Here is a 23678-nt window from a genome sequence, read left to right on the forward strand (position 1 = left end):
CGTCCGGCGCGCACGCACACATTCAAGCCGGCAGCGCCACATTTCTATGAAGATTCACTACTGTTCTTGTACTGTGACTAAACCGTCTGTCACCGTTAAAGCTTTCGCTAAATTTTATTGTATGGAAAGTTTCATAGACCTCTACTGCTTGACGTTGATCAGTCTGTTAACTGTGGTTAGTGCAACTGGCCCTAAGAAGCTACAAACACAACAATACTTCATATTTAGTTTATATATCATACTCTCTTTTATTTGTCACCTATGTTAGACATTTCTTTTAAGGGTTCCGTACCCAAAGGGTAAAAACGGAACCCTATTACTAAGACTCCATTGTCCGTCTGTCCATCTGTCTGTTGCCACATGTTGTTGTCTGTTGCTGTGTTGTCTCATGAACCGTGATAGCTGAAATTTTCATAGATGATGTATTTCTGTTGCGCTGTAACAACAAATACAAAAAGTACGGAACCCTCGGCGGGCGAGTCAGACTCGGACTTATCCGGTTTTGACTCTCTAAATTATGAAACTTCATCCAAAAGTGTCTTACAATATATTATACTTAAAAAAAATACTATTTCAGAAAATTATCACTATTTCAAAATTAAGGTTCTGCAAGCATCTTAACCTTACTTCCAGCCGTTCCTGATTTTTATTTAAACACCACAAATAAACACCAAATGCTCGAAATTTAAATACTATTGCCGCTTGGCTTATCAAACCAATCACTAATCTATTCCATATTGTACAGGAACGCAAGACGATCCCGTGCTCGCAAGAAGAGTTCTCGTGCGGTCTGCCGTGCGGCAAACCTTTACCTTGCGGCAAGCACACTTGCCAAAAGACGTGCCACAAAGGCCCGTGCGACGCCGGCAAGTATGTACTTTTGGAAATTGCAAATCCTAAAGAAAACCTCTGTTAACTATTTTTTATTATTAAAATTAGAATTATGGCTTCGCGACTCTCTGATTTTATTGCTTCAAGTGCCACCTAATCGGTTAAACCGTTAACCCTGTGTCAAATTGTACTGGTAATCATGACAACTCCAGGTTTAACCAGTTAACCCCGGGTTAGTGAATGATGCTCGTGGCCCTAACCAAGCTACGCAGATGTTGAAAGATTGAATTTGTCCATCTATTCATTGTTTTTTTTTTTTTAGGAAAATGACAATTTTTTGACTACAATTTCATATATAGATATTCAGTTTGGTGTTTTTATTATGTACATATTTTAAATTTACGTTCTAACTAAAGAACCGTTGTCCATCGCAATTGGTATGTTATTTAATTACAGATTGAGTAAGAAAGAAAATATAAAGTGCAATTTCAGATTTAATGATGCGACGTTATAAATAAAATACATAGAAAACAATTATACTTTCTAATTAATGAATAACCCTTTTTGACATGTAAAGTTTGTAATTTTATGAATAAATGAATATGAATATAAACGGCATGTGTCTACACTCAGATGCACTCAGCCATGCAACGAGAAGCGTCCAAGCTGCGGGCACCCCTGCGCGGCTCCGTGCCACTCGGGCGACAGCGACAAAGGTGACAAGGGCGACAAAGCTGACAAGCCAGCTTGTCCGAGCAGCGCGCCGTGCCGCAAGCTTGTGCGAGCTACCTGCCCGTGCGGGAGGCGGACTGCCGAGCGATCGTGTCATGAGAACGCTCGAGATCTAGCCAAGTAAGTGGTATATTGTATTGTTACTGTTTTAAACAGCCGTATTCGAACAATGAGATACATCAAATATATATGTCAGTGTCAAATAAGTGTCAAAATTGACGTTTCTTCAAACATATTCTTCTCTAAAAATCTAGTATTTGACGTATCTCATTGTTCGAATACGGCTGAAATGCTTGATATTTTGCAAATTTCATAGATATGATCCATTTTTATCCGAGTGAATTTATTATAGTCGAGGATAAAAATGGACATTTATGCTTGAGTAAAATATACAAAAATATCAAATATTTTAGTTTACTTTAACGTATTTATTCTAGACTAAAGAAAATTGTACTTAAAAATGGATCGCTTTATGCTCTTGTTTTACAATCTACTATTTATTTTATTTGGTATCTATTGAATTTGATTGAAGTATTTTTTGCAGAATAATGAGTGCGCTGGCCGCGTCGAAGATGCAAGAAGGCGGTTCTGTGGATTTGTCGGAAGTTCAGCGCCCCGCCGCCATGCTCAAAACGTAATTTCTATGTTTTATCACTCATTTAACTCTGTTAACTGTCGGCCTAGCCAAGGTGACAATCGCTATCGCTACGACAACGAAACACTTTGTGTTTCTATTACTCTTTCATATCAGTGCGACAGTGACAGTTGCGTTTCGTTCGCTACGGAACGTTAATCGATGGCATGTTGGCTACACGGCCTGGTCATACGTTATTAAAACAAAATACTATACCTAATTATACCTAATTATTATTAGTTATGATAGTATTATGTGACAAAATATTTTTCACACCACCTATTCGGAAAAGAGCTTTTTCTTCCCTGCTAGGAGGGATCAAGGTGGCACTTTTCTTCCCTGCTAGGAGGGATCAAAGTGACTTTTCTGTTCAAGCACACTATTTGTACATTATTTTTTTAGCTTAAATAGTCTGTTTAAGCATCAGATTGTGTCAACACTAAGATTTTTTTTATTTTCCTCATAGTTGATGTGAAAAGCAGTATGTGTCACACGGTATCAAAATTATTTCGTCGTGGGCATTAACACTTGAATCCCTCATTACGCTCAGGATTCTACTTTAGAATCCATTGCTTCATTCAGGATTCAATGTACGCCCTTGACGGAAATATATCATTTTGATCCTTTGTAACACAAACTACTATTTCACCACACCAGCTCGGAAAGGCTTACTTTGCACTTCAAAAACGGATAGTAAAGTTGCATTTTGGTATCAGTAATTCACATGTGAGGCAAAGTAATCAAATGCAAATTTTGAGTTGTTTTCTTACGTTTGTTGGTAGAATTGACTTTTAAATGATGATTTTGGATGATAAATATTTAATGACATCCATTTGAATTTGATATGGATTAATTTTGTTTGATATTTTACATTTAATATTTGCTTCGGGTTGGTGTGGTGAAAAATTTTGTGTTTCACTCGGGGGCAAATTTTGTTTAACCCTCGTGCTTTGAAACCCTCGCAACGCTCAAGATTCCATTTTCCGAACCACTCACTACGCTCGTGGTTCAATTTTGGAATCTTTCGCTTGCTAGGGTATCAATATTAGCACGAGCGGTTAAACAACAACTTTGCCCCCTTGTAAAACAAATAACTATTATAATTCTATAGCACTGTGCAACAATAATTAACATGTTTACAGACTGGAATGCGACGACGAGTGCCGCGTGGAGGCGCGCACGCGGCGCCTCGCGCTGGCGCTGCAGATCCGCAACCCGGACGTGTCGGCCAAGCTGCAGCCGCGCTACAGTGACCACGTGCGCGCGCTCGCCGCCCGCGAGCCCGCCTTCGCGCGCCAGGTGCACGACAAGCTCACCGAGCTGGTGCAGCTCGCCAAGAAGGTAAACGCGACCCCGACTAGGCAAGAAAGTAGCAGACGATCAACCCCAACCAGCCAGGAAAATAACAGACTCGTAACCCCAACTAACCAAATAGGTAACAGATCGGCAACCCCAAGTAGCCAAGAAGATAACGGACTCGTAACCCCAACTAGCCAAGAAAGTAACAGACACGCAACCCCAACTAACCAAATAGGTAACAGATCGGCAACCCCAAGTAGCCAAGAAGATAACGGACTCGTAACCCCAACTAGGCAAGAAAGTAACAGACACGCAACCCCAACTAGCCAAGAATGTAACAGACACGCAACCCCAACTAACCAAATAGGTAACAGATCGGCAACCCCAAGTAGCCAAGAAGATAACGGACTCGTAACCCCAACTAGGCAAGAAAGTAACAGACACGCAACCCCAACTAGCCAAGAATGTAACAGACACGCAACCCCAACTAACCAAATAGGTAACAGATCGGCAACCCCAAGTAGCCAAGAAGATAACGGACTCGTAACCCCAACTAGCCAAGAAAGTAACAGACTCGTAACCCCAACTAACCAAATAGGTAACAGATCGGCAACCCCAAGTAGCCAAGAAGATAACGGACTCGTAACCCCAACTAGGCAAGAAAGTAACAGACACGCAACCCCAACTAGCCAAGAATGTAACAGACACGCAACCCCAACTAACCAAATAGGTAACAGATCGGCAACCCCAAGTAGCCAAGAAGATAACGGACTCGTAACCCCAACTAGGCAAGAAAGTAACAGACAATCAACCCCAACTAGCCATGATGATAACGGACTCGTAACCCCAACTAGCCAAGAATGTAACAGCCTGCAACCCCCAATAAGTAACAAGGTAACAGACCTGCCACCCCGTCTTGACAATAAAACAGACCTGCAACCCCAACTCGCTAGAAAAAAACCGGCCCGGGCAGTTGCAATAGTTCCTCCAATGCGTCGAGAAACCTCCCCTAGTCGACAATACCCAACTTTTATTCAGCAAGACTTTTTAGGCTATAGTTCGCAAGAAATCTTAGTCCCTCGAACGATATTAGATAGTCGTCAAGAGATACCGCACCCTCCTCCTAGCCGTCGACAAGAGATACCGCACCCTCGTATCCGTCGACAAGAGATAACCCCTCCTCCTAGCCGTCGACAAGAGATACCGCACCCTCGTATCCGTCGACAAGAGATAACCCCTCCTCCTAGCCGTCGACAAGAGATACCGCACCCTTGTAGCCGTCGACGAGAGATAACCCCTCTTCCTAGCCGTCGACAAGAGATACCGCACCCTCGTAGCCGTCAACAAGAGATAACCCCTCCTCCTAGCCGTCGACAAGAGATACCGCACCCTCCTAGTCGTCGACAAGAGATAACCCCCGCTCCTAGCCGTCGACAGGAGATACCGCACCCTCGTATCCGTCGACAAGAGATAACCCCTCCTCCTAGCCGTCGACAAGAGATACCGCACCCTCGTATCCGTCGACAAGAGATAACCCCTCCTCCTAGCCGTCGACAAGAGATACCGCACCCTCGTATCCGTCGACAAGAGATAACCCCTCCTCCTAGCCGTCGACAAGAGATACCGCACCCTCGTATCCGTCGACAAGAGATAACCCCTCCTCCTAGCCGTCGACAAGAGATACCGCACCCTCGTATCCGTCGACAAGAGATAACCCCTCCTCCTAGCCGTCGACCTGAGATACCGCCCCCTCCTAACCCACGACCTGAGATACCGCCCCCTCCTAACCCACGACCTGAGATACCGCCCCCTCCTAACCCACGACCTGAGATACCGCCCCCTCCTAACCCACGACCTGAGATACCGCCCCCATCTACCCATCGCCAAAAATAATTCAGATTAAATTTGCTAATGTTATTTTAAAACTTATAAGATTATTTTATTATATATTTATTATTACTTAATAATACCGGTATTTTTTGTATGAAGAAAAAACCGGTTCCGAGCCTTGGTGTCGTGTTGTGTTGTGTCGTGATCGTGACGCATCAGAACGTTAATCGGTTTCATACATTTAATACCGTTGCGTTCACCTTTCAGTGATGCACACTGCGTAAAGGCTCCTCTTCACGTTGGGCCAACGCCAACGCCAACGAGGGACGCAGCCATGCGGTAGAATGAGATAGCAATATCACTTGCTCCCTCTGACGTATAAATGCGTCCCCCGTTGGCGTTGGCCCAACGTGAAGAGGAGCCTTAAGAGAAATCCGGCTTAACGGCTCGGCCACAACATAACCATACACCAACACAAAACAACCATAGGTAGGAACGAAAGGTCCGATCGCTGTGTCTCGCTCCAACCTATGGTTATCGCTGCCGCCGTCGGAAGTCGCTCAATGTCGTGGCCGAGCCGTTAAGCAGTGACGTAGTGTTGGTTTTCGTTTTCACCGCTGGGGCGGGCAAAATAATTAAAGCGTTTAGTTTTGTTAAAAATGGCGTCAAATTTAATATGGCCGCCACGTTTCTTTTGCGTCTTAGCGCTTATTCATGTACCGCCGTCGCTACGCCACTGTTTTCAACATCTTGGGGTTCAAAATAATAATAGTACCTAGCAGTGGCGGCGCGTCTAGATTGTTCGTAGGCAAGCCGTAGCTAAGTTGCCTTTCCTTTTCTTCATAATTTTAAAGGAAATGGCCCAAGAGCTTGAATATCAGAAAAGCCGATGGGAATCGAGTTCTATGGACGCTCCGCCACTGGTACCTAGTAAATTACGTACTACTATTCATTCAAATTTAATAGACAATTTATCTTGTATGGTGGGCCGCTTCGGGTTAGGGGTATCAATTAACCGATCAGCAATATATTCTTATTTTAGTAAGCTAAATAGTTGACCACGAAAGAGTTCTGTTGGTCTGCAATTTCAAGCCAGCAAACATTTCTAAATTAATCGGTTATTAATATCATACCGGGCGCCCTGATTTTTGTAGTCATGTACCGGGTGTGGCCTGTAACACGAGAAAATAATTAAAACATAGATTGTACTCCTCAAACGGTGACACTTTTGTTCAACAACTTTTAAAAATTATGAAGTATTTAGAGTCTCTATTCTTCATACAAAATAAATATTATCTTCAATTGACTCCATCGCCACACCATATCATTGTGATTGACGTTGCTTTTCACGCCTTAAACATAACAAAATTCGCAATACATTGCGTCTTAGAATAAACTTTAAAGTGTATTAAATATCAAACCACAAGTAATTTTTAAAAGTCGCTGAACAAATGTTGGTCAATATGAGGAGTACAGCCTACGGTTTTATTTTTTGCTCATATTACAGGCCACACCCGGTATATGAGTTAAATTGAATGATTCATGTTTAATCAAATACTGCGTCCGTAGCACGGTCGCATTTTTATCGCTTGTCACCTGCCTGTCACGTTCTAACAAGTATGCAAGTGCGAAACTGACGGGCATAGTGACAGGTGATATAAATGTAGCATGGTTACATTCAGAGGGTTGGCAAAATATTTTATTTTAACCGTCAAAACTCTTAATTGTAAATCGAATCTTTGTAACTACGGATCCTACTCTAAGCATAGGTCGACATGCTCTTGGCCGGTTTTATTTTTTACATACTATAGAACATTATTTTTTTGTTAACTAAATAATATTTAAACTAATATTAGTTACTAACCAATATCTATACATCAGAAACTAACGTTCCATTGTTTAATAGTTTGTACTGTCCTTTCTTATAATAAAATCACTTTTAATCATTTTGGTCTTTTTTTCTTTTTACTCAAGTCCTTAATCTTCTTTTTAAATGGAAAAATAATGTTCTAAAATCTTAATTGCAAAACTGCAAAAATGACTCTGGGACTTAAAGGCTTGCTACACGGTCGCCGACGAGCCTTCTAACCGTCTGACCTTGGTCTGTCCTTGGACAGTTTTGGTCAAATTTTGTTGGTAACAACTGTCTACACGGTCCGGGACCGGCCAAGGCCACGCGGTCTGGGGGCTTGTCGGCGACCGTGTAGCAAGCCTTTTAGGTTATTTTTGAAGTGTGAATCATTTAATTTGTAACGCAAAGAAAGATAAGATAAAGATAAAATTTATTTCATTGTAAAATATATATAAAACAATCATAATACGCTTCAACAGTACTTAAATACTGTTCATAATACAAACATGGTTTAGAAAAGTAAACAAAAACTTGTGAGCAAAAACTAAAACGGACTGAATATTTCAGATGCATATTATATAAATAAATAATAAATAAATTATCCAGGACAGCAAAAAGAACTTAACAATAAAAACATGTTAGGCCTAGCTTAGTGTTGAATTCCGTAGCCGCTTATTACTTTTGGTATTAAGTATTTTAGGGTTCCTTAGACAACTTTTATTATGTATTGTTAACTGATCTACGATTTACTCTAGTCTCACCTGTTGGAAACCGACAGCAGAGCTTAAGGCTGCATTTCCACCAGAGATGTGGGAGGATGCGTAGCGAGGAATGTGTTTATTAAGAAGGAATATATAGTTATTTGTTTTACAAGGGGGCAAAGTTGTTGTTTAACCGCTCGTGCTAATATTGATACCCGAGCAAGCGAAAGATTTCAAAATAGAACCACGAGCGTAGCGAGTGGTTCGAAAATGGAATCTTGAGCGTTGCGAGGGTTTCAAAGCACGAGGGTTAAACAAAATTTGCCCCTGAGTGAAACACAAAAATTTTTACCACACCAACCCGAAGCAAATATTAATTGTAAAATATCAAACAAAATCAAACCAAATCAAAAGGCTTACTTTGCACTTCAAAAACTGATAGCAAAGTGGCATTTTATTCACATGTGAGGCAAAGTAATCAAATGCAAATTTTGAGTTGTTTTCTTATGTTTGCTGGTAGAATTTACTTTTAAATGATGATTTTGGATGATAAATATTTAATAACATTCATTTAGATTTAATTTGGTTTGATTTTGTTTAACATTTTCATTTCATATTTGCTTCGGGTTGGTGTGGTGAAAAATTTTGTGTTTCACTCGGGGGCAAATTTTGTTTAACCTTCATGCATTGAAACCCTCGCAACGCTCAAGATTCCATTTTTCGAACCACTCGCTACGCTCGTGGTTCAATTTTGGGATCTTTCGCTTGCTCGGGTATCAATATTAGCACGTGCGGTTAAACAACAACTTTGCCCCCTTGTAAAACAAACAACTATTTCAGAGCTGCGCTAAGCGAGGATAGGTAAATTAAATGAAGTGATTCTAATGCTTCTTAACATACACATCCCTCGTTCCACATCCTTGCACATCTATGGTGGAAACGTAGCCTAAGGGGCTATTGTTGGTTGTGCTTTGATTCAGTCACAGCCTGTATATTCACTCTTGCCAGTGGGGAGGCAATCCTGACTTCGGGCAAACTCGGCTCCGTTCGGCTCAACATTGCTCCGAGCAACTATTAGGGTTGACACCACTTGAGATCCCTTTGCGTGCACGACCACAGATAAGATAATTACTTGAATTTTGACATCCCTAAATCGCCGAAAGGGATAGTGCCATAAGTTAGAAAGGGATATCATTATTCTACCCTGAATCGCTGTCAAACTTCGGCGTTGTAGGAATTGTCCTTTCTGCACGGTAGTACTATTACTTATTCTGTGCGTTTAAGACATCTAGACCGTATCGATCAGAGAATTAAGACAATCGCATTCCATCAAACATCCAACTTTTATTCAGCAAATAGGTCACAGGGGCACTTTTACAAGTCATATTTTTACAAGTAATAAAACTAACCAAAAATTACAAAATACAATTGCAAATATGGAATCAATAAAATATTAGACCAGATATACATCATCTGTGAAAATTTCAACTGCCTAGCTATCACGGTTCACGAGATACAGCCTGGTGACAGACAGACGGATAGTGGAGTCTTAGTAATAGGGTCCCGTTTTGACCATTTGGGTACGGAACCCTAAAAACGATCATACCTTAGTACATACAAGTTCATACGAGAAATGACGAGGTACCTACGTCACTTCGTGTGAAAAGTGGTATGTACAGTCGCCATCAGATATATCGGAGCGGCCAAGGTGTTCACAATATCTGAACACGAACTCTAACGCCCTGACAATAGAGGCGGGTTCAGATATTTGTGAGCACCTTGGCCGCTCCGATATATCTGATGGCGACTGTACAGGACGTCCGACGATGGAATAGGTAAATTGGAATTATATCTTGCATCAGCAGGTCTCAAAATGTGTCCGGGAACAGGCACTCACAATATAGGATAGGGACTGGACCGCAGTATTCAAGACTTTGGCATTAACCTTTTGAACGTCGAAGACGTCAACTGACGCGCGCGGCTGCAGCCCAATATCAACCTTCGTGCATTACACCTAGGGTTACCAGATGACAGGAATTTCCCTGACATGTCAGGAATTTTGGGCTTTTGTCAGGAATGGGGACGGAATACAAAAATGTCAGGAATTTTTTGAATTGATAGACTTTTTTTATAAAGTACGTCTTATTTACTTAAATTAATATAAATAATAAATTTAATAAAACGCGGCTAATCGGCTCAATCGGGTGGCCAACGCTAGACCCCCCCCCCCCTGTCGTCGTCGTCAGAAATATGAATGTCAGGAAAAATATTCGGAAATAGGAATTTCGTCAGGAAATTCTAAATTTTATATCTCCTCCTTGCGTCCTCAGTGATGAGGGTCATGACCTCCCTTCTGATTCACCTTCTCTCTCAAAATTTCTTTCCATCTGTTTCCGTCCTTGGCGGTGTGGAGAGCCCTGTGGACTGTGGAGTCGAGAGCGGTGCGGATCTGGTCGGACCAACGTATTGGACTGCGTCCACGTCCAGGCCTTTTCCCATCCACTTTGCCTGTCACAAAAAGCTTTTCGAGGCTGTCACCGTCGAATCTTTCCCTCACATAGCATCCTCACATTATGTGAAGCTATATTACTGTCTTTTTATGTAACATATGAGCACAAAATGCCGTGTCTTACAGCTACATGTTATTACTATTTTAATATTAATATAGGCCGGTAGCTTGAACATGTCATGCTCGCTTAAAAGTCTTTGCTTACGGTGGCGTTGTTGATCGGGTCGCCACTTTCCCGAATGAAGGTTGAGGGAGGCGATGGCTGAGATACGCGTCATACTCGTGAACGGGTGCTGTTTGTGGAGACGGTCTGTTAAGCTAACACGAGCTATTATACTTAGTAACTTTTATTAATTAATTACAGTGAGACGCCTCATTCTGTTCTCGTATGTTTCTTTTCTTTTAATGAATGTATTAATTATACAGGATATTGACTCTTGGAGACCTTATACATCTCTAAGGATAACTTGATAAACTATATAATCTTATAGTTCTGACACCTAGAGACATTTACACCTCTAAATATTATAGATTTTTTTTGTGTGTGTTTTTTTATCTGTATTTTGTATGTAATTCGACATTAAGAGACCATATACATCTCTTAGTAATTGTAATACGTTAGATTGAATTGTTAGTTTTATTTTATAAAATTGTTGATGTTATTATTTTTGCTTTTATGTAAATTCAATGTTGACGTGTAAAAGTGCCCTTGTGGCCTATTTGCGGAATAAATGTTGATGTTGATGTTGATAGATAGATAGATAGATAAAATCTTTATTCAACCACAACTTACATGCTTTGTGACACAGTAAATAATAACAAAGGACAAAAAGAAAGTACAAGAGACCAAAAATAAAAGATAAAGGCAACATACAATTTTTCTCAAAAATGGACGGCAAAGTCGACTTTGCCATCTAAAAAATAGGTTGCAAAGCGCGTAGTTTATGGTCAGTCAAAAATTAAAAAGTAAAAAACATTGCAGTCTCGATTTTGGGACTGCAATGTTGCATACTAATTCCATTATTTGTCGAGTTCCAAACTTTTTAAAAGTTGAAATGGCCATATCAAATGAAGGCACAGGCCCATTAAACAGCCAAACAGATGGTATCGTCTTGGGTCGCCCCATTCGTTCCTCGTCAAGTTCCCAAATTAGTCCTATTCTGCTTTCGTCACTTATTCTACATTCATTACAATCGCAATCATATGCAATCGCATCACATATGCAATTTCTTAAGGGCTTATGGCGATCTCTACGACGATGTAAGGTGTGTGAAGCGTTTAATGGCCTGTGCACACCGGCTGCGTGTGCGTGACGTGCACGTGCGCGTGCGGCGTTGTAGTATACAGATCCTTATGAGAGACGGCACACCGCTTGCGTGACGTGTGGGTGTGCGGCTCCAACATTTTAGCGCACGCACACGCGCACGTCACGCACACGCAAGCCGGTGCGGCTCGGCCTTAAAGCATTATCATAAAATAACCATGGACTAAAATACATACGAAGAAGCTAAAATTACAATTTTTTCACAGTCGAAACAAAAGACACGCGCCCACTCGTTCCCGTCGTGCAACTGGCAGAAACGTCAGTTCATACACGAGATGTGCGAGCAGTTCGGCTGTGAGTCTGTCGCGTACGACGCCGAGCCGAATCGCAACGTCGTCGCCACCGCCGACAAGGAGAAGGTATGTCTAACACTGCTAGTGCGAGCAGGACAGCAATCTGCAGCGTTGTGTGCTATAAACGAAAAACTGAGCGCTGCGCTTTTAGTTAACTAATTGCACGTTAGACGGCGCTGTCCGTGTAAGCCGGAATCCTGCATCGCGCTGTTGAGATTTTCCTTGAAATAATGACCCAACAAAAGCATGAACATTGTGCTCTTAGTTGTGGTATTTTTTACCGGATGCCTCGCTTTAGTTGACGAACTTCACGCTAGATGGCGTCGTTCCGCACACTCGCTTCGCTCGGGACCGATATTTTGCCTAGTTTTATTTTCTTGTTGTCAAATTATTATGAATGTTTCAGTCGTGGCTGCCAGCCATGAGCGTGCTGGAAGTGCTGGCGCGCGAGACCGGCAAGCGGCGCGTGCCCGGCCCCGTGCTGCGCGCGCCGGCCGCGCCCGCGCCGGCCGCCGCCGCCGCGAACAATAAGTCAGTATAAACCACTACACAGACTACACCTTATAATACAATCACCCCGCCACGTCTGTCTATTTCTGTGTTTGTTCGCGATAAACCCAAAAACTACTGAACGGATTTTCACCTATCACTATTGGTACTGAAATTTTCTTCATAATCACTCTATAGAGATTCTTAAAGAAGAGGAAATCTTCCTTAATAATCAGTCTATAGAGATTCTTAAAGAAGAGGAAATCTTCCTTAAAAATCAATATAGTGATTCTTAAGGAAGATTTACTTAGTTGTATTTGTTAACCTGTGCGAAGCCAGGGCGGGTCGCTAGTGATTAATAAACATAATAAGACAATTTTACAAAGATCGACCTAGTACCATAGCACAGAATAAATAATAGTACTAGGTACAGAAGACTCACTCTCTAACAAAACGCGTCTGTTACGATCAGCACAGATATGGCTGCTAGGTGACGACAGCGCCACGCGCGGCTTATGGCAAACCCCAAAATTGGGGTCGGAACGGATGTACTTTTAGCTACCTGTAGCAAAGCGACGAAATCGCGGAGTGAGCCACGCCTGACCATAGTACTTAAGCTCAATAAGACTTGAATTTCAATGAAATTATCAATCCTACGATCAGGCCACGACATTCGGTTCTGTTTATGATTTGGGAATAAATGGGAACACACCGTAAATTAAATAAACGCCCGGTTTTTTTTCCGATATTTGAAATATTTTGAGTTATTTTAAATGGTTGATCCATGGGGATCACGTAGTCAACAGCTTACAGAGCCACTAATGTCTTTGCCCTCACACTATTAAAACACACACACACACACACACAAACACATACACGAAACACACACACATACATATAGTAACACGAAACTATTCCCCAGGTCTGGCAGCGGCTGGGCGACGCTAACGTCGACCAATGCGTGGGCGGCGCGCGCGCAGAAGGCCGAGCAACAACAACAACAACAACAACAACAGGCGAAGCCCAAAATAGACTACTTCGACAACCCGCCCGACAACTAGACACGTAATGCACCCTGTATGCTTTGGGAAATCTTAATTAGGTACACAGACAAGACATCCTCCAGATTGAGCATAGTCGCCGTCTGCCACAAATATACGGCAGTTTTACTACATTTTCGAGTCAAATTGTCTTTGTGTGACGTCCGTGTCTTTGAACGAACCAATCACGGCACGGGACTCGCTCACCTCGTCCCCCGCACCCCTGTATTTTTGGCAGCATCGGTTTAATGAAATAATTGCTCTAAACTCCGTCTAGAGGATCGGGTCTAGTCTATGGTTAGGTGAATCAAGTTTTTTTTGTTTTGTAATCCTGTCCCGTTGTCCAAGGGACAGTACTCGCACACTTTGTTCAAAGAGATTTTGTATACCGTTCTGTCAACATAATATTACCATTATGGAAATTGGTTATAATTATAACTACCACAATGCGTGTTTGATACATTTAAATAACATAAAATTAGGATTTCAAGTGTATTTTGACCCCATCAGACGGTCTAGTATGAGTTGCTTTCTCGCGCGCGACTCCTTACATCAAGCGCGACTTCAAGTACGAACTCGCGCGCGAGAACGCAACTTATGCTAGACCGCCAGTAATGAATTTATTTACAAAATGGCGGCCCAAATTTTAATAGTCTGTGAATGTAAAGGACCTCATACATTGTACGACTCTTCTCTTTCCGCACAGACTATCCTCTGACAGCTAAAGTGCCTGACGTTTCGAGCGTGTCGTTACGTTCGTGGTCACAGGCAGACTGGCGAGGAATGGGGTTGGCCGGTGGATGTTTTTAGCAGATGGCGCCATCATGGCTTGCCCTGTCAATCCCTAGAATTGTGTCAATTTTTTGTTTTTTTAATACCCCGGATGCCAGCCCTTTAAGCCAAATCTCATAGAAAAAGGGGCAAGCTATGATGGCGCCATCTATGCAAACGTTTGACAGTTGCCAACCCCATTGTATCAACATTTTCTTGCTGCGCGGGTTTTGCGAACTACCCACACTTGATCTTGATTATTCGCTTGTACACTAGGGTTGTCACTTTGCCTACACACAACACTCACGACATGTGATGTGGTGGGATGTTATTTCACCCTTATGGCTCCTCTACACGATGGGCCAACGCCGGCCACTCCAAGGGACGCATTTATGCGTTAGAGGCAAGTGATATTGCTATCTCATTCTACCGCATGGCTGCGTACCTTGGAGAGGCCGGCGCTGGCCCATCGTGTAGAGGAGCCATTGCATTTGCTAATCACTGGATTCCACGAAGACGATATCCCCTGTCCCTCATTCTGATTGAAATTTCGATTTATTCTGATTTCAATTGCTTCACGTACAATCGCCATCAGATATATCGGACCGGCCAAGGTGCTCACAAAGATCTGAACACGCCTCTATTGTCACGGCGTTATAGTGCGTGTTCAAATATTTTTGAGCAACTCGGCCGCTCCGATATATCTTATGACTGTACTTTTCTGCTATAGTAAAGATGTTCCGTTGAAAGGACTACGAGTAGATGGGATTATGGAGCTTTACGTTTATTAAAAATAGGGCCGGATTTTTCCGGCCGACTCAGATAGTAATCTGAGTCGGCCGGAAAAATCCGGCCCTATAGTAATATTAAAAAAAGGAATTAAGGAGCTCAATCTAGTGATTTGATCCTGACTAGCAGTGGTTTGCTACAGTCGGGTCAATCAATTTGATTTATTAATATTACGATTTAAAATAGAATGGAATGAGAAATCTTTTTATAGGCGTCTGGGCCTCTCTGGTCTGGTCTGATCAAGTCTGGTGGTCAGAAAAATTTCTTAATCAGCCTGCAGTCTACCCTAATATTTTAAGGTCTTTCAAGACCCCCGGCGAGTTATATTGATATAGATAAAATCATTTATGTATATATTTTTTTATAAACTGGAAGTTTCAACCTGACTCACTTGTTAATCTTCCAAAAACTCAACTGCTTATTAGCCAATAACTACTTATTTATTTTGCCCTTAATAGGGACTTAGGTACCGGTATAAAGCCTGATATATGTGGCGTTTTCAACCAAAGCTAAAAAAAATAAAGATTCAAAATTAAATCAGCCTAATCGACAACCTACATTGTGGTACCTTTTAGTTGAAAACGTCACATATGATCACGCGCCATGTTGCGGAATTTCACTGACACTATTTTTTTCATACTATGAATTATCACCCTATACATGAGAATAACAGAGCCCTCTTGACAATGATCATATACCTATTACTGACGGTCTAGCATGAGTTGCTATCTCGCGCGCGACATCTAGCAGACTTCAAGTCCGAACTCGCGCGCGAGAACGCTAGACCGCCTGGTCAGGCTTTAACTTAATTTTTGGTGAATTATGTAAATATTTCAGATCTTTAAAACGGTTTTTCAGTAATGAAAACTATTTAACTCAATGTACAACATATACAACAATATGCATTTTTTTTAAATTACATATAATGTAAAAATCTACCGGTACTGTCTCAAATTTTATGTACATTATATTATTTGGTGTATTCCCATTTGTCCCCGACCGGCATAGATGGGAATGAATGCATTCATATATGTAAATCATTCCCGTTCGCCTCATGTATGCCGACGGTCACGTGGGGCGGGGACAAATAGGAATACACTTAGTCTGAAAAAAAAGAGTAGAAATTAAAAAGTGGCAACACTGTAGTGTCGTCCCTTTCAAATTGATTTATACAGGGTGTCCCAGAATTCGACGTCAAGCCGTAAACGGATGATAGACCAAGTCATAACAGTTATCATAAAAATACAAAAAAAAAATTCAACTCATGATTTTTAAAAATTATGGTCACTTTAAAAATTCACTCAAAAATCCACACCCTGTAATGGTTCTTTAACTCTTGTTACTACAAATTCCATAATTTATTCTAATTTTTTTTATTATTGTGTAATCTTGAATAATTACAGGCTGTGGATTTTTTAGTGAATTTTTAAAGTGACCATAATTTTTAAAGAACATGAGTTGGATTTTTTTTTTATTTTTATGATAACTGTTATGACTTGGTCTATCATCCGTTTACGGCTTGACGTCGAATTCTGGGACACCCTGTATAAGAAAACGGGACGACACTACAGTGTTGCCACTTTTTAATTTCTAGTCTTTTTTGTCGGACTGTACTAATTGTGACTTTAAATTTAAGATTTCTACTTTACTTTTCCGCCGGTTGTGACTTGTGAGTATTTTTTATTGATATATTTTGCGATTATTGCGGTTATTGGGTTATCATTATTATTCAAGTGATGTTTAATATTAGCATAGTCTAATAAAACATGGTCTTCTCTTCCCAGAGTGACACAAGCGTACGTCACAATAACATGGCCGCTATATATAGCGCTATCGCATATTATCATATAGCGCTGTCGCATGATGACGTAGGCTTGTGTCAGTCAGGTGACCTAGAAAAGACGGGAAGAGAGTACCAGGCGGAATATATTATTATACCATGAATATTAGCAAAGATACATTGACTGTGTAAGATTGGTATTCCAAGTAATTCCAACTATCCAATTTCTTGGTATAATGTGTATTTGCGTCTCACGTTTTGCTTAATGAGAGAGTGTGACGCAATGACATTGGACTAAGACATAGGAGAGGTGGAATACCATCCTATTGTGATGGCGGTGTACGGTTCCGTAATGTTGCGGTAATTTTGGCTGTCAAATGTTGACGTTTGACAGCTTAACCCCGCGTATGCTTATGGCTCCTCTACACGATGGCCCAGCGCCAGCCACTCCAAGGGACGCAGCCATGCGGTAAAATGAGATAGCAATATCACTTGCTCCCTCTAACGCATAAATGCGTCCCTTGAAGTGGTGAGTGGGCCATCGTGTAGAGGAGCCACTAGACACACCACCATCTGTTTCGGGTGTCAAACTATATAGTTCGTTTTTTTTTGCATTAGAAATAAGGTAAACAATCTTGATGTGTCTTTTAATTGAAAAACACATTTTAAAAATAAGTTACGGCAAATATGTATGTAACAATTATTAATCTAATACGATCATTTATATTCTTCTGCTTTCAGAAGTAATAGTTACTGATTTTTAAAAGGCGTTTTTCTATTAAAAGACATGTCAAGATCGCTTACCTTCTTTAAAGTTCTTTCTAATGCTAAAAAAACGAACTATAATCTGTATCTTTACCAAATACAAAACCACCTGGATCTGTCACTGAACGACCTGACTTTAACCTACATTATTTGATCATGAAATGTTTTCATCTACCCTCAAATGGTTCCTTAAGCCAGTAGATGTTGTTTACTTTTATTTAAATACCAAAAGTTCTGAGAATTTACCTCTCTATTTAAAAAAAAAGCTCTTTGATTTAGGCCTCGTGCCAGACGAGCGCTTTTTCAACACGCGTTAAAAAAGTGCTTGAATCCGTCCGCACGCTAAATTCGATTTAACGACCAACGCTTAAAGTCGAAAATCCAACAACGCTTGATAAAAAGCGCCACCGCCATCGTGTGTGAAAAATACACAAACACATGTATCCATTTGTTTCATTCAAACGCGTTGTAAAAGCGCTCGTGCGGATGAGGCCTATTATCGTTCTTGTTAGATTATGGAAAGTGCGCTATGTATAACTACCACAAATATGCATGTTTGGTTAATTTAAATGTCAATAAGGCCCAGCCATACAATTGAAAAATGCAAAATTTGCCACAGATATTTGAATCTACAATGTAGGAAATAGAGTTGATTTTGCGTTATTCAAAAACTGAACAAAACAAAGCAAAAGCAACTCTGTTCCAATGGAATATGATTTAAATTTCATTCAACTGAATAAGTACTATAGGTAGGACATTGGGCCTTAGGAAGGTAAAACAAGGATTTATCTTGACCCACGCGCTGTAATCATGGCAAAGAGTGACAAGGATAAGTTAAAATACTTTAAATACATTTGGCACAATACCACAGAATAAGTAATAGTATAGTTCGTAGGTTTCTAATAGAGCCCGAACTAATCCTATTGTCTATTGTTCAGTAAAACCGCTCGTGCCACGTGCCACAACCACCTGCATAAAAAGTACAATACTTCGGTTACTGAGTGCCAGCGAGTCGAACGCTACAGAACCAGTTTAAAATGTGTCATCGAGATGCGTAACAAAGGCGCGTTATCGGAGAGCGCACCTACACTGGTTTTTATGAGCGTTGGACTAGCCCGCGCTCAGTTGCCAAATAGAATAATTATGACCCTTTTTTGCAGGTAAGTAGCTCGTGCGGTTTTACTTAACAATAGACAATAGGATTAGCCGCCGGGCTCTATTACAAAGCTACGAACTATACAGAAAAAAAAATCCTACAAAAGCGATTCAGGGACGAATCTTGCTGTCCATTTCTAATGTATGGCTATGGCATTATCCCTTTCGGCTATTTAGGGTTTTCAAAATTCAAGTCATCATCTAAGTGATCTGTGGTCGTACACGCAAAGGAACGTGAAGTTATGCCAACCCTAATATGTATATGCTCGGAGCTTTGCTGAGCCGAACAGAGGGGCTACCGCGAAAACCGAAATTCGCAAATTGCGGGGATATTTCTCTATTACTCCAATGAAGGCGTAATAAGAGTGACGGAGAAAAATGCCGGCAATTTGCGAACTTCGATTCTCGCGGTTATAGCTCAGACCCGAGAATGCCCGAAAGGAACAGTTATTTTATTATATATATATATATTTTGCAGCACAAGGTTCACTTAACAATAACACCAATTTACTTCCAGCGACCTCATGTTATAAAACACATGAAACTAGTATTTATCGATAATATCCAGTGCAAATATTTATATTGGTGGAGCGTTCTTAATCTTATGAAAGTTTTGTGACTCCATATTTGTAGTTTATATATTGTAACAATATACGCCGCTTTCAACAGGCACATGTAACTGTATTAAAGTGTTAAGTATTTGTTATGATGCGTTTTTTTTTAGTCAAGGGTTTTTTGAATGAGCAAATTCCTAAAAGCTTGGCTTGGTTATATGTGGGTATCCATAGAGAAGGGTCCTTATGCTTCATCTGCAATAAGAATGTTCCTATCAGATTTTCTGTTCAAAAATTTCAGATGGTAACGTCCTTATTGCTCTTGAAGCATAAGGATTCTTCTGTGATGGAAAGTCACATAGAAGAAACGTAAGCCGCTGAATATATATGTGTCGTTTCACGGGAAAAGATACCTTATGCGCTTACGTCCCATAGCACCGCAATATTATTGGAGCGGTGTTAGTAATAGCGTAAGCGCCAACCGCCATAAGGTACCTTCACCCGTGTGACGTCACATATACAGGTAACCAAGAAAAAAGGTACGGTGAAAGGTTTATGTTACTTTCATCTGACCATCTACCTAAAGAACCTATATAATTTATCGAATTTTATTTGCAATAATCAAATGAAAATCAATTATGTATACATAACAAAATATGTATTTAGTTGCCTTTTATAAATGCAATAACAGTGTAAATCATTACAAAATACATGGAATAAAAATTCAATATATATAACATTGCACAAATTACATAACAGCCAGATAACATAACATTCAATCTAAATAACATTGTACTTAACAAATTATTAATATTCTTCTTAAAAATAGTGGAAAATTCAGGGATCGAATACCGGTATTTTTTGCATGGGAACGAAAACGGTATTTTTTCGTTCTTTGCTAATTATTTCATTTTTATTAATTGTGCCATCTAATAATACGAAGACGTTACCTAAAAATACAACTGCGTACAAAATAATTTGAAATATATTATATAGTTATTTCGAAGTTTTTGTAAAAAACCAGTTCCGATCCCTGAGTGGAATCATTCCTAATAACTACACCATACAAATACTTATTATGCTTCTAAAGCACATTTAATATCTTGATTTTTTGGTTGATCCCTCGAGTGCATGGTCCTTTATTACGAGTAACAATTTTGAACACTAAGTCTAATACAATTAACTAAAAGTCAGCTAAGTATACAGCTGTTATTGATTCTACATGTACATTGATACCTAGTATCATCCCATACACTTTAGTAATGCATGATTACTATGGTATAGGTTGAATTAAAATAATGTTTAAAAAAAGTCATTAAGTTATTACTTGTGGATGACTATACAGTTTTGGTCTATGATACAGTAGACTCTATACAGTACAAAGCGTAGGTCTATATATAATGCGGACTGTACCATGTAGCATTTATATGGTACCAAATTATAATAGTAGCAATCTAGTTATTTGGTTATGACACTGGTGTGGATTGGTCTGTGAGCAGGGCACTACTACACAGTATACACACTTGCATGTCCCACTCGCACACCATGAAGACTTTAGTGTCCCTTGTACACAGGTTTCCTTTTCTCAATGAACGACACCATGCCTTCAATCCGATCCTTCATAGGAATGTTCTGCTCGTAGCACTTCTGCTCCACCTCATAGCCGTCTTTGATGCTGCCCTGCACACCCTCGTTGATGGCTTGCTTGGCGAAGCGGAGGGCTATCGGAGCGTTGGGGATTATCTCACGGGCCAGCTCTAAGGACTTCTCGTAAGCTGCATTCTTATTGCTATTCTGTGGCACAACATGATTTGCAATGCCTGGAAAAGTTGAAAAAATATTTTAAGCATTGAATAAAACTAAATGGAGGCAAGGTTATTGTTTAATTAAGCATAATTATGAATTTGTTGTTGTGGGTTAGAAAAATGTGTTGAATCTATTGATTACCTGATTGTTTCAGGCTTTTAAAAACATCTTCCCTTCTACTACTTGGAATTGATTCAATAAGTTGATGCCTATTATGACAATGTCATTGATTGCATAATTATGTTTAAGTCATTCCCTTTTTGGGGTTCCGTACCGAAAGGGTAAAACGGGACCCTATTACTCAGACTCCGCTGTCCGTCCGTCCATCCGTCCATCTGTCACCAGGATGTATCTCAAGAACTGTGATAGCTAGACAGTTGAAATTTTCACAGATGATGTATTTCTGTTGCCGCTATAACAAATACTAAAAAGTGCAGAACCCTCGGTGGGGGAGTCCGACTCGCACTTGTCCGGTTTTTTAAATAAATGTATGTCCATCTATATTTATAAGTTTAAAGAACTGTCACAATTTCAAAAATCTAGTGGTTCTCTTACCCAGAGCTTTGGCTTCAGCACCACTGATGATTCTGGAAGTATAGATAAGCTCCTTAGCTATATTAGGATGGATGACCCTGGGCAGTCTCTGCGTGCCTCCAGCCCCAGGAATCAGTCCCCGGCCTGTCTCCACCAGTCCCAACTTTGCCGTCTCCGCAGCCACACGGATGTCACAAGCTAGTGCTAACTCCAAGCCTCCTCCGACAGCCACTCCTTCAATGGCTGCTATTGTTGGCATTGGAAGGTCCTCAATTTCAATTAATGTCTCTCTTAATCTTCGAACAAATCTGGCCACCTCTTCTTCAGACATTTTAAACCTTTCTTTTAAGTTTGCACCTGGAAATATAAGTGATGAACATTATTTCGTTATTTTATCCTCCTGAGATAATAGCAATTATTTTGTTATTGACATTGGAACCCTTAGTTACACAATAAAAGTTAAAACTAGATTTTGGTATAGGTACAAAAAAAATTACGCAGGGACTTAAAGGAAGTTAAAACACCTTCTTGAAAGCTTTAGTATGATTACTAGCCAGATGACAAAACCTTGAATAGCATGTTCACTGCGGCAATTAGTGTGACTCCTAATTAACCATACTCTATCACCTGATAATAAACACTAAATACACTAAAATTATATATATAAACACTAAAAACACTAAATAAACACTAGTCTTGATAGTGCTAGAATTCATTTAAACACAGGTGTGTTTAAATGAATTCTAGCACTAGTGTTTATTTTTAACTACTCATATTGTTCTGACTTTGCTAGACAAACAATAAGTTTTTAATGGAACACTACTTACTACATTTGCCATCAGATATATTGGAGCGGTAAAGGTGCTCCCAAATATCTGAACACGCACTCTAACACCTTGTATATTTGTAATATTTGAGAGCGCCTTGACCGCTCCGATATAATATCTGGCGACTGTACTTTAAAAGAGTAAATATTACTTACCAGCGCAAAATATCCCAGGTACCAAGCTGTGCAGTATGACAACAGAAACCTTAGTATCCTCCCGCAACAGCTGGTTAACCTCGCGCATGGCGTCGACCATGTCGTGGCTGAGCGCGTTGCGCGTCGTGCCGGCATTCAGCCCATACACCGCTATACCCTTATCCTCGCCTGTCGGCTTCTCGAACACCACCGGCCCTTCTGGGGCCGTCGCCAGCCCGCGCCACGGCACTTTACATAACCGCCGCAAATTGTTCAGTCTTGTTACCAGCATGTTAGTTTACCAATATACCAATTTACACTAGTTGAGCAATTTTAGAGAATTACAGATATGATCTTGATATGATGATAAAAAAGAAAGATGTTTCACAAGATTTGATAGAGCAAGAGCAAATCGGAGTGTTATTTGTTGTATATCAGATAACGTCAAAAGGCCTATTTTAGATAACGCGTTATCTTTTCGTCAATGTTTTAATTAACTAAACTAAAAAATTAATCTGGTAATTTCGTTTCGTAAACAAAAGTCAAATATATTTTTTTAATTATTATGGCCTGGGTGCGAGTCTTTTAAGCCAAACAAAAGAGTAGGTATTATAATCAAAGAATATAAAGCCTCCTCCACACTAGTGCGCGAATCGCGGCGCGAAGCCGCGAACGCGAGTGTGGCGTCGATTTTCGCGGACAGCGAAATCGACTCCGTTCGACACTCGCGTTCGCGGCTTCGCCCGCGATTCACGCGCATAGTCTGGAGGGGGCTTAATACTCACTATTAAGCCCTTGCTACACGGTCGCCGACAAGCCTTCTAACCAACTTCTAACCGTCTGACCTTGGTCTGTCCTTGGTCAGTTTTGGTCAAATTTTGTTGGTAACAACTGTCTACACGGTCCGGGACCTCGCTCGCGGGCGCTCGGGTCGCGGGGCTTAAAGCCCTTGCTACACGGTCGCCGACAAGCCCCCAGACCGCGTGGCCTTGGCCGGTCCCGGACCGTGTAGACAGTTGTTACCAACAA

At 40.7% G+C, this 23678-nt stretch overlaps 2 protein-coding genes and 1 long non-coding RNA gene across 3 annotated transcripts in view; 2 read left to right on the top strand and 1 right to left on the bottom strand.

Annotated features, from left to right (window-relative positions):
- Positions 1–14681, top strand: part of LOC134667211 (protein shuttle craft) — a 57083-nt gene extending 42402 nt beyond the window's left edge. Inside the window, exons 12-18 of the mRNA XM_063524539.1 lie at positions 746–870; positions 1465–1683; positions 2108–2197; positions 3340–3538; positions 11919–12071; positions 12412–12536; positions 13417–14681. Coding sequence (XP_063380609.1) covers positions 746–870; positions 1465–1683; positions 2108–2197; positions 3340–3538; positions 11919–12071; positions 12412–12536; positions 13417–13555 — 1050 coding nt within the window. The 3' untranslated portion in view covers positions 13556–14681. The remainder of the gene's footprint in view (positions 1–745; positions 871–1464; positions 1684–2107; positions 2198–3339; positions 3539–11918; positions 12072–12411; positions 12537–13416) is intronic.
- A 472-nt stretch (positions 14682–15153) lies between these two features.
- On the top strand, positions 15154–19498 carry LOC134667126 (uncharacterized). Its single transcript, XR_010098611.1, has 2 exons — positions 15154–18534; positions 18882–19498. It is a non-coding gene; the product is annotated as an uncharacterized LOC134667126 (long non-coding RNA).
- Positions 19499–19942: 444 nt separating this feature from the next.
- Positions 19943–23181, bottom strand: LOC134667125 (methylglutaconyl-CoA hydratase, mitochondrial). The gene is made up of 3 exons (XM_063524407.1): positions 22671–23181; positions 21710–22045; positions 19943–21168 (listed from the first exon to the last, which is right to left on the bottom strand). The coding sequence occupies exons 1-3, from the start codon at positions 22939–22941 to the stop codon at positions 20903–20905; spliced, it is 873 nt and encodes a 290-aa protein (XP_063380477.1). The 5' UTR covers positions 22942–23181; the 3' UTR covers positions 19943–20902.
- Positions 23182–23678: the final 497 nt, after the last annotated feature.

The sequence above is a fragment of the Cydia fagiglandana genome, chromosome 9 (assembly GCF_963556715.1).
Source record: "Cydia fagiglandana chromosome 9, ilCydFagi1.1, whole genome shotgun sequence".
Lineage (NCBI taxonomy): Eukaryota > Metazoa > Arthropoda > Insecta > Lepidoptera > Tortricidae > Cydia > Cydia fagiglandana.

Bases quoted from the DNA above. Each gene is read 5' to 3' on its own strand.
- LOC134667125 (XM_063524407.1), bottom strand. From the start codon at position 22,941: ATGCTGGTAACAAGACTGAACAATTTGCGGCGGTTATGTAAAGTGCCG. The intron at 22,046-22,670 runs GTAAGTAATATT...TTATATTTCCAG, and splicing joins ACCTGGGATATTTTGCGCTG to GTGCAAACTTAAAAGAAAGG. The intron at 21,169-21,709 runs GTAAGAGAACCA...CAACTTTTCCAG, and splicing joins TGCTGAAGCCAAAGCTCTGG to GCATTGCAAATCATGTTGTG.